The sequence below is a fragment of the Ranitomeya variabilis genome, chromosome 4 (assembly GCF_051348905.1).
Source record: "Ranitomeya variabilis isolate aRanVar5 chromosome 4, aRanVar5.hap1, whole genome shotgun sequence".
Taxonomy (NCBI): domain Eukaryota; kingdom Metazoa; phylum Chordata; class Amphibia; order Anura; family Dendrobatidae; genus Ranitomeya; species Ranitomeya variabilis.
Window position 1 is genome coordinate 414,228,524 of NC_135235.1, and position 12,043 is coordinate 414,240,566.

Below are 12,043 nucleotides of genomic sequence, written 5' to 3' on the forward strand. Positions count from 1 at the left end.
TTTTGGTCGCCGCAACATTGCATTAAAATGCAATAACGGGAGATCAAAAAATCTGCATCAACATGAAATCAATAAAATGTCAGCTCGGCGCACAATACATAAGCCCCTCTCACCCAACCCAAGATCACGAAAAATTGAGACCATACAGGTCTCGGACACAAATTTATTTATTTTTTTCAACAAACTTTGGATATTTTTTTTACTACTTAAATAAAAAAGAACCTAGACATGTTTGATGTCTATGAACTCACAATGACCTTGAAAATCATAATGGCAGGTCAGTTTTAGCATTCGGTGAACATGGTAAAAAAAAAAAAAAAAAAAGAAAAGTTGTGGAATTGCACTCTTTTTTTGAATTTCACAGCACTTGGAATTATTTTTACCGTTTTTGAGAACACAAAATGGTAAAACCAATGGTGTCATTCAAAAGTACAACTTGTCCGGCAAAAAACGAGCCCTCACATGGCCATATAGACAGAAAAATACAAAAGTTATTGCTCTGGGAAGAAGGGGAGCAAAATACAAACACAAGAACGAAAAAGGGCTCTGTCTTGAAGGGGTTAAAGTGGATCGGGCGAAGCAAAAAAAAAAATTTAGCTTCAGATGCGGAAGCAAAGAAAAAGATGCAGACAGTACAGATCACCAACCTGGACATCAGTAATACTGGAATGATGTTATATTGCTCGATGACTGACACTTTGACGTTTTAGTTTTTTTTTTTTTTTCAGCTATCTCAGTAAGGTATATTGAAATTAGTTGGGAGTGGCAGCAGTTATGCACAATCCTGCTGCTCCAATCCCGATCTTAGTGGGGAGGAACATGCAATCAGAACCCCCGTACTTGTGATAGGTGGGGGGAGCCTTTTCAACTATTCTGAATAATCGACAATTGAATGATATAGGGAGATAATTACATAACCAAGAAGATGGTCAGTTCCAAGATCCAATGTAGAGCTAAGTAAGCATTAGTTCTCATGTCCAAGCATTAATCATTACATTTTTCACAATTAAGAATTTTGCAACAAACACTGAAATTCACATCTGTGAATGACAGTTCGAGTGCATACCATGATGTCCAGACTGGCCACATCTCTTCTGACCTGAGCTCAGCCTCACATATACCTATAAGACTTTGGAGTTCAGGTCAGGAGAACCATGGCTGGTTCAGTCATCACAGTCTGTACTTGGACCGCGTTTCAGGGACATCTAAACTTGGACTAAAACGTCTTCAGCGAGACTGGGTGGTCATGCAACCACAAGCATGTTTGATGCTCATACTTACGGCCAAATTCTGACTAGACGTTGGCGGCCTCGCTCAATTCACTTGTATTGAGTGAGGCCGCACAGTTTAATCGGAATGTGGCCAAGAGAATCCTAACAGGAAGCATGCAATGTGCGTGGTGTGGTCTGAAGACTTTCAAGCCTAACCTGGACAACTTTAAGGCTATGTACACACGTCCGGAATTGCCGCGGAAATTTCCGCGGCAATTCCGCAATTGTGCTGCGGGTAAAACGCATGCAGAATTGGCATGCGTTTTCCAGCTAAACACTAGCGTTTTACAAGCGATCTGTAGCATTGCTTGTAAAACTGATTGACAGGTTGGTCACACTTGTCAAACAGTGTTTGACAAGTGTGACCAACTTTTTACTATTGATGCTGCCCATGCAGCATCAATAGTAAAAAGATCTAATGTTAAAAATAATAATAAAAAAAAAATAGTGATATTCTCACCTTCCGGGATCCCCGGCAGTCTTCCAGCTCCTCGCGATGCTCCCGTTCCCAATAATGCCTAGCGGTAATGACCCCAGATGCCGTAGCAGACTTGCGAGACCCACGTCATCACAGGTCATTGCCGCAAAGCATCACTGGGAACGGAAGCGTCGTGACGAGCGGGAACGCTGCGAGGGACGCCAGAAGGTGAGGATATCACGATTAATTATTTATTTATTTTTTTTTTTTAACAATTATATGGTTCCCAGGGCCTGGAGGAGAGTCTCCTCTCCTCCACCCTGGGTACAAACCGAACATGATCCGCTTACTTCCCGCATGGTCGGCTGTTATGATCTGGTGGCCTAAGAGCAGCATGAGACGTACTCTGGAGAAGGTGGTACCTGTACTGACCGCAGACCCTGAACCTAACACCGCAACTAGAAGTAGCCATGGAATGTACCCATCACTCCCTAGACATCTCGACACAGCCACAGGACTAATTACCCCTAGAGATAGAAAAGGGAAAACTATCTTGCCTCAGAGAAAATTCCCAAAGGATAGGCAGCCCCCCAAATATTGACTGTGAGAGGAGAGGGAAAAAACATACACAGACTGAAATCAGAATTTAGCAAAGGAGGCCACTTCTAGCTAAATAGAAAGGATAGGACAGAGTACTATGCGGTCAGTATTAAAACACTAGAAAATATCCACCACAGAAAATACAAAATCTCCACAGCTAACTAAAGATATGGAGGGTATATCTGCATCTCCAGAGATACCAGCTTGGCTAAACAAAATCCTTATACAGACCAAGCTGGACAAGACAAAAACATGGAAAAGAACTGAACAATAAGGCCACAGCATGTGGACAGCAAAAATCAAGGCCAGAACTTATCTTTGTTGAAATGAACAGCAAAGCAGGAGAGAGCAGGCAGGGATGTGAATCCTCCAGGAACAATGGACAACTGGCACTGACTAAAGGGTCAAGCAAGGCTAAATAGCCCAGTCAGGATTGCAAAAACTTGACAGACCTGATGAATGCTGTGATCCAGAGACAGCAGCACTACCACTTATAACCACCGGAGGGAGCCCAAGAGCAGAATTCACAACAGTCGGCATAACCATATGCGGAAAATAAGCGGACCAATGCATTCCTATGTGTGCGGAATCCCCGCGATTCCGCACAAGGAATGAACACGCTGCATTTTTTTCCAGAATACGATTCCGTGGCGGAAAAAAAAGGCAACATGTGCACAAAAATTGCGGATTGCATTCTAATAATAGGATGCTTAATGTATGCGGTTTTTCGCAGTTTTATCGGTTTTTTATAGCGAAAAAAACGCGAAAAATCCTGAACGTGTGCACATAGCCTAAAAGGTTCATAACCTACCAATTCCATTAAAAAATTACTTCAAAAATCATTAACCACACCAAAATTAAAATGATAAAATAAATCCACATAAAACATATCGTATTTTTCGCTTTGTAAGACACACTTTATTTCCCCCAAATTTTTTGGGGGGGAATGGGGGTGCGTCTTACAAAGCGGATATACCGCTTACCGTTACCGGCTGGGATGAGGGGGTGTCCGCCGCCGCTGCCCGCGTTGTTCGCTGCTGTCCAGGGTGATGCTGGAGTCTCCGGTGCTGCGGGGGCTCTGCCGACATTTTGTGAAAGGCCAGAGCCCCCCGGCAGTTCGTCCATGCTTTCCTGTGCGACGTAGTCCGGGAAAATGGCCGCCGAGATCTCAGGAGATGAGATTTCAGCGCTGAGATCTCATCTCTCTCGAGATCTCCGTCTGCGCATGCGCCGCCTCGGAGGACATTTTCCCGAAGTCCACCGTACATTAAAGCATGGACAAACTGCCGGGGGGCTCTGGCCTTTCACAAAATGTTGGCAGAGCCCCCCGCAGCACCGGAGACACCCCTGCAGCACAGGACACCTGCACTCCCCCTCATCCTAGCCTGCAGCAACGCTCCACTCCTACCTCCTCCAGCAGCGACCCAGCTTCACCGCAGCCACCACCCCCGGTAAGCAATAAGATGCATGGATTATAAGAAGCGAAAAATACGGTAATTCATCTATTGCTTTGTAGGTTTATATTTTTGGCATTCCTCTCTAGCGGTATTACATTGTAAGTAAATATAATACAATGTATACTAAAGCACCAGTCATTTGTAGATTGTGAGCCCTCACGGGCAGGTTCCTCTCTCCTCCTGTACCAGCTGTGACTTGTATTGTTCAAGATTGTACTTGTTTTTATTATGTATACCACTCCTCACATGTAAAGCGCCATGGAATAAATGGCGCTATAATAATAAATAATAATAATAATGTCTACAATTCTATGTTCAGTGTGCTAGCCACATACACATATAAAAATGAACAATCACATCAAAGTTATTTATATTGTAAGTTTTATTTAAAACATAACATAATTACATAACCAATGGTCTATTCAAAATATTTTTAAAATATATTACAAAATGAAAAGAGAAAATATATTAGCTTACAGAAAAAAAGAGAACAACTGAAACTACATTACAAGAGACCTCATGAGTCTGCACTGGTGAATGTTTCAGGAAAAAACACTGGATCTTCACTTTCGTCATCCATTGTGTTGTCTAGAAATGTTTTTTCCTCTATCTGAATTATATGATGTTCATCCAGACCTGGTTCCTGGGTAAAACATTTATCAAATTCTGAACAACTGTAGGTCTTCGCCCCTGTGTGACCTTTTAGATGTGCTATGAGACCTGCTTTCTGAGTAAATCCTTTCCCACATTCCGAACATGAGAATGGTTTTTCCCCTGTGTGAATTCTCTGATGTCTAATAAGATAAGATTTCTGGCTAAAACAATTACCACAATCTTGACATGAAAACGGTTTCTCTCCTGTGTGAATTTTCTGGTGTTGAGCTAAACTTGATTTCTTAGTAAAACATTTCCCACATTCCAAACAAGAAAATGGCTTCTCCCCTGTATGTATTCTTTGGTGATCACTAAGATCCGATTTTTGGGTAAAACTTTTTCCACATAGTGAACATGAAAACGGCCTCTCACCTGTGTGAATTTTCTGATGTTGAACAAGAACAGATTTTCGGGTGAAGCATTTCCCACATTCTGAACATGTAAACAGCTTCTCCCCTGTATGAGTTCTCTCATGTTTAACTAAATCAGCTTTTTTTGTAAAGGTTGTCCCACATTCTGAACAAGAAAATTGCCTTCCTTCTGTATGTAACCTCTGATGTTTAACAAGAATTGATTTCTTGGTAAAACATTTGCCACAAAATGAACATGGAAATGGCCTTTCCCCAGTGTGACTCCTCTCATGTGTAATAAGATTTGACTTATTGGCAAAGCATCTCCCACATTCCAAACACGAAAAAGGCTTCTCCCCTGTGTGAAACCTCTGATGTTTAGCAAGATCTGATTTCTTGTAGAAGCACTTCCCACAATCCAAACATAAAAACGGCTTCTCTCCTGTGTGAATTTTCTGGTGCTCAATAAGACTTGATTTGATGGTAAAACATTTTCCACATTCGGAACATGAAAATGGTTTCTCTCCTGTGTGAATCCTCCGATGTTGAACTAGAACTGATTTCTGAGTAAAACATTTCCCACATTCTGAACATGGAAAAGGCCTGACTCCTGTGTGAATTCTCTGATGATGGACAAGATATGACTTTCTGGTAAAAAACTTCCCACACAGTGAACATGAAAACTTCCTCAAGCCTTTTGGGATCATCATATGGTTACAAACACCACCATTCTGGGTAGGACATTTCATACATTCGAAAGATGAAGGTTTATTAGTGTCTTTGTGTGTCCTCTCGTGATTAACAAGATTGACTTCCTGAGTGAAACATTTCCCAAACTCTGAACAAGAAAATAATTCACAGTCTGTATGTTCTGCATTTCTATCCAATATATGAGGAGAAAGTTGATCTTGGCAAGAAGGATAAGATGACAGGTTGCTGCTGTGATATCCTGGATACTTATTTTGTGTAAGAGTGTTTTCTACAAATTCGCAATCTGGAAATTGAAGGTTACCTTTGCTGTAGCCATCTGTTGACAATTAGAAAAAAAATATTTTTAATCTTTCAGATATTTATATTTGTTTTCATTGGGAATTTCAGAACATTCATCTATAAAAAAAAGGACCATTTATAACAAAACAACAACAAAAACGCCAGTTTTAAGCCTTCATGACAAAGTGATTTTTTTTTCTATCATTTGAAGAGCCATAACTTTTTTTATACCATTTTGGCATACATAATGTATAAAAAAACAACTATATTTTTGGTGAGAAATTGAAAATGAAATCAGGTAATTTTAAGCTTAGTTTTCACAATGTTCCCTGTAATGAATGTAAGACAATGTAAGACTTTTCTTACTGAGTGTATTTGGGGACACTCGCTTGGCTGCGATATTTCAAGCACACGGGCACGGGTTTTTAAAACAAAGCAGTCCATACGGTTTATTAAGCCTCATAAACCGGGTTATGCACAGTTCATAGAACATCACAGGCACCAACTGGTGATATTAACTTGCATCTTCAAACACTTTAACTACAGGTTTGACTCAGGGACACTAAACATGCTGGTCCTCACTGACCAGTTGCCGTGGGTTACCACACAGTCCAGGTTACAAGCACCAACAGCTTGTGGAGGAACCTTATGGGAGCTCCTGCTCCATCTGCTGACTCCTTGTCAGTCCGCTCTCCTGGGGAAACTGCCTAACGGGGTTCACCAACTTGCCTGGCCGGCACACATCAGTCAGTCCAGAGCCACCGAAGGACTGTAGCTTCCCCAAGTTCCACTGTGTGTTGCTCAGGGGTCCTGGTACACCTCCCAGGACCTCTCACGCCAGCATGTGCTCTCCAGGAAGCCTCCTACCAGGTCTTCCAGCACAGGAGCGTACACAGCCCACACACAGCGCTCAGGAACCCCCTGTAACCTCACCACTCAGGTCCACTCACTGGAACCACACAGGAACCCAGGGACCATGTGACCCACACCCTGGTCACGCTATGTACCTGTAACCACACCCACAGTAATGGATCACATGGCTGGTCACGTGATCCTGACATCACTGCAGGTCTATTCTCACGGCCTCAATACAACTCCGTGCACATACCGGGGAGACCATGCAGCGCCCCCTACCTGTTACAGGGGTCACTGCATCACATATCCCCCCCCTCTGTTCAAACTTGTGGGGTTGAACACCTGTCATACACGTGGGGTCACGAGACATGTCACGCACGTTACCTTGCCGTATCAGTCGAGGGAACCGTCTCAGTCGGTTTTGGGCATCACATACAATCATACCTTTGGTAAGGTCTTCCCGCCCCCAGCGGTCAATGTGTATATTTTGAGTTTTAGCTCTCAAGCCACCATCTACTCGTGTCAACAGACCCCTGGTCACCACATTTTTTCTGTACGCCCCATCACCCGACTTTCCTCTCCACGGCTGGCACCCACGGTTGGCGCGGTCATGAGTCCTACTGACGGTCAAACCGACTGTCTGGTCTTGAGTCGGACCCACTTAGTATACGACAGGAACTACTGTCCAGGTCTCTCAGTCTCATACTGGGAGTAGAACTACTACTTGCAGATTCTCGACGTTCTTGCCTTGCTGAAAGTCTCCGGCAACCTGCTATTTCATCATTTGGAGGGTCCCTTCTGTTCCCTTTTCCTTGGGAAGAAGGTGGCCGCCACCTCATGTTCTGCAGCTGTTTGTTGACCTGCCGTCTGTACAGTCTTAGCTGCTCTACTTCTCTCAGGTATGCCACGCGATACCTCAGGAGCATCCGGATATTTCCTAGACTCTCCTTGGACCCGACGACCAGGAATGACACCATCCCATCTTCACCCACCTGGGCCTCGTCTTCAGCCGGAATCCTCAGTCTCTTCACACCGGACACATCCACCATCTCCTGCATCACTTTCCCAAATCGGCCAATGAGCTTCGCTACCAGAGCTCTGGGCACTTGGACTGTGTCCTCTACCAAGCCCAGACGACTTTGAGCTTTCCTGGCTTGCTCCAAACATCGAGTGGCCTCACCATTCCTCAACAGGATCCTCTGCTTCGTGCGGAGGCACTGTAGGTGCATGTCCCTCAGGACAGCCACCCTCTTCACTGTGACTTCCTTAGAAGACAGTATCACCAACTGTTTCGTCTCCAGTGCCCACTACACGCTTCTACTGCCTTTTTAAAGGCCTCATGCACACCCTCACGGGTACATGCATCTTGCGCCTCTACGGGTACATCTATCACGCACTTGAAGAGCGGAGTCTCACTTCCTTCAAGAACAGATGGCTCCTGCCTTGCCATGGACCTTTCCATCAAGACACCTGTCACAACCGGGTGACCATCTTGTTCTGCTTTTAGCGCCAACTCCTCTTCAGCTTTACCCTCTTCCAGACCCCGGGTCAAGATGGGCATTAGCAGCTTCACCTCGTTACCACTCTGGTACTGACACGAGAAGTCTGCGACCACCACCTCTTTCTCTTGTAGAGGGCCTTTTAGTGCTCCTCTGAGCACTTCCATGTCTTCCTTTAGGGTCTGATACACACTTAGCCATGTTGACAGGTGACCTCTGAGTTCAGAGACTTCCTTCTCCAACTCATCCACCCTGTGCTCAGCGGCCTGTCTCAGGACCCTTTCTCGCTCAACATGGTCCTTCGCTGTCTCTTTAATCAATTCTATCTCGCTTCTCCCATCCTCTGGATTGGTGGAACATCCATCACTTGAGGAGGCATTAACTTCAGGCACCACCTCCTTGGTGGCCTCCTCCACTTCTGCACCCTCAGACTCTGCACTGTCAGGGTCGGCCCTCTCTTGGGTCTCAGCGGTGACATCATTAGGTTCATCCCTTTTCCCTGGGACTTCAGAGTACTTCATACACCCCAGGTCCTCAGCATCTTCCGTCAATTCCTCACACGGAACAACCGGCTCAGCCCCTTTGGCTCTTTTATATCTCCGGCAACGGGAGGAAGAATTGCCTGAGTCAACCTTATTACACTCTTTTCCACTGGTATCACCGTCTGAATGGGAGTCACCACAGGTCCTGGACCCCGTCCTCCACCCGGTACCACAGGTCCTGGACCCCGTCCTCCACCCGTTACCACAGGTCCTGGACCCCGTCCTCCACCCGTTACCACAGGTCCTGGACCCCGTCCTCCACCCGTTACCACAGGTCCTGGACCCCGTCCTCCACCCGTTACCACAGGTCCTGGACCCCGTCCTCCACCCGTTACCACAGGTCCTGGACCCCGTCCTCCACTCGTTACCACAGGTCCTGGACCCCGTCCTCCACCCGTTACCACAGGTCCTGGACCCCGTCCTCCACCCGTTACCACAGGTCCTGGACCCCGTCCTCCACCCGTTACCACAGGTCCTGGACCCCGTCCTCCACCCATTACCACAGGTCCTGGACCCCGTCCTCCACCAGTCACCATGGCACATGCGCTTGTTACTGGCCCTGACTTGTCACAGTCACCCCCAGAATCTGTGTCACACAGTATGATGACGCCACGAGTCACTCTCTGTCTGGGTGTCAGCTCCACTTGTTTTATCCAGCAGACCACTACCAGTCATATTGTGGCACACTTCAGGTGACGTCAGGTCAGTTAGTTGGACAGTCGCACCTTTTCCCTACCTTAGGACTGTCAACTCTAGGGGGCGCCTTCTCAATATTACTAACTGACATCCACATTATGTCCACAAACACTTCAGCCTTTTCCCACAGTGCTACCAAATCTTGTCCTATTACCATAGGATACGGCAAGATCGGGTCTACAGCCACCTCATGGTATGTGGAAACCTCCGCTGCGACAATGTAGATAGTGGCTACCTGGAGATATTCAGTGTCGCTAGGTGACACAGAATTTCCTGGAAGGGTTCTCAGCACAGACGCTTCTCTCCCCGGGTCTATCAATCCCCGCACACACTTTCCATCCAGCCAAAAAGGACACAGTCGTGACACCTCACTGATTGCCGCCCCTTTTTTGGCTCCGCCCCCTTTTTGGGCAAGTGCTGTGCTTTTTGACACCACCCCGGTTCGGGATTCAGCCCCCCTTCGGGATTCCACCCCTTTTTGGGCCATTACCCCTGTTCGGGTTACCGCCCCTTTTTAGGTATCCGCCCCCTTTTGGGCAACCATCCCCGTTTGGGCCACCGCTCACTATTAGGGATACTCCCCACCCTGGGATACACCCCGTGGACTTCCCCACGGCACTCAGGCCCCAGTTCGCACAGTACACCCCTTTGTCTCTGGGCTTGTACTGGCCCTTTAAGAGTCTGCACAAAAAGAAAAAAAAAAAATTTTATTTTTTTTTCTATATGTCACTTCACCAGCTCCTGCTGGTACCGCCACAGCTCCCGCTGCAGTCACACACAACCGGCACCTCCGGCTGCAACCACAAGCCACTGCTGCTGCCACTGCTGGGAAACCTCTTGCTGCCACTGCAGCTACGCTCCACCAGGCTCTACCGCCGGCTTCGTGGACCTGCCAATCCACAGGACGCCGCTTGTCCCCTTCGTAACCCCGCCGAGTTACAGCCAGACGCTTGTCAGCTTCGTAACCCCGCCGAGTTACAGCCAGACGCTTGTCAGCTTCGTAACCCCGCCGAGTTACAGCCAGACGCACTCTTCGTGGCCCCGCCGAGCCACAGCAATTAACTCCACGTGTGCCTTCGGGATCGCTGCCCGCATTCGAGCACCAAATGTAAGACAATGTAAGACTTTTCTTACTGAGTGTATTGGGGGACACTCGCTTGGCTGCGATATTTCAAGCACACGGGCACGGGTTTTTAAAACAAAGCAGTCCATACGGTTTATTAAGCCTCATAAACCGGGTTATGCACAGTTCATAGAACATCACAGGCACCAACTGGTGATATTAACTTGCATCTTCAAACACTTTAACTACAGGTTTGACTCAGGGACACTAAACATGCTGGTCCTCACTGACCAGTTGCCGTGGGTTACCACACAGTCCAGGTTACAAGCACCAACAGCTTGTGGAGGTACCTTATGGGAGCTCCTGATCCATCTGCTGACTCCTTGTCAGTCCGCTCTCCTGGGGAAACTGCCTAACGGGGTTCACCAACTTGCCTGGCCGGCACACATCAGTCAGTCCAGAGCCACCGAAGGACTGTAGCTTCCCCAAGTTCTACTGTGTGTTGCTCAGGGGTCCTGGTACACCTCCCAGGACCTCTCACGCCAGCATGTGCTCTCCAGGAAGCCTCCTACCAGGTCTTCCAGCACAGGAGCGTACACAGCCCACACACAGCGCTCAGGAACCCCCTGTAACCTCACCACTCAGGTCCACTCACTGGAACCACACAGGAACCCAGGGACCATGTGACCCACACCCTGGTCACGTTATGTACCTGTAACCACACCCACAGTAATGGATCACATGGCTGGTCACGTGATCCTGACATCACTGCAGGTCTATTCTCACGGCCTCAATACAACTCCGTGCACATACCGGGGAGACCATGCAGCGCCCCCTACCTGTTACAGGGGTCACTGCATCACATGAATAAATTACATGAACCTTATTTTGTTGGTTAGTGCACTTATGGTAGTGCCAAATTTCTGCAGTCTTTAAGTTTTACTACATTTAACCCCTTCAGGACCTTTGACATACCTATACGTTATGGCTTCTGCCAGTGTTAGGCCACGTTCACACATTCAGTATTAGGTCGGTATTTTACCTCAGGATTTGTAAGCCAAAATCAGTAGTGGAACAATCAGAGGAAAAGTATAAGGCTATGTGCACATGTTGCGGATTTTGCTGCGCATCCGTAGCGGATCTGCAGCTGCGGGTCCGCAGCAGCTTTCCACGCGTTTACAGTACAATGTAAATCTATGGAAAACGCAATTCGCAGTGCACATGCTGCAGAAAAAACACGCGGAAACGCTGCGGGTTACATTCCACAGCATGTCAATTCTTTGTGCGGATTCTGCTGCGGTTTACACCTGCTCCATAATAGGAATCCGCACAAAATCCACATAAAATCCGCGGTAATTCCGCAGGTAAAACGCAATGTCTTTTACCTGCAGATTTCTCAAATCCGCTGCGGAAAAATCCGCAGAGCTCAAAACTACGTGTGCACATACCCTAATAGGAACACGTCACCACTTCTGTATTTATCACCCATTCCTGGTGTGAGTGTGAACATGGCCTAATACTGCATTATACCAGTAATCATAGTAATGAAAGTTAGTCCCGTAGAGAGGCCAAGTGTAAAAAAAAAAAAGTAAATATAAAAAATCAAAATAAATTAAAAAAAGGAAAAAAATATTGTACCAATAAATAG

General features: G+C 46.6%; 1 protein-coding gene across 4 annotated transcripts in view; it reads right to left on the reverse strand.

Annotated features, from left to right (window-relative positions):
* Positions 1 to 4,048: 4,048 nt before the first annotated feature.
* LOC143765023 (uncharacterized) overlaps positions 4,049 to 12,043 on the reverse strand; it is a 72,409-nt gene continuing 64,414 nt past the window's right edge. For all 4 annotated transcript variants that reach the window (XM_077251247.1, XM_077251249.1, XM_077251248.1 and 1 more), the window contains one exon: positions 4,049 to 5,777. In XM_077251247.1, coding sequence (XP_077107362.1) covers positions 4,264 to 5,777 — 1,514 coding nt within the window. In that variant the 3' untranslated portion in view covers positions 4,049 to 4,263. The remainder of the gene's footprint in view (positions 5,778 to 12,043) is intronic.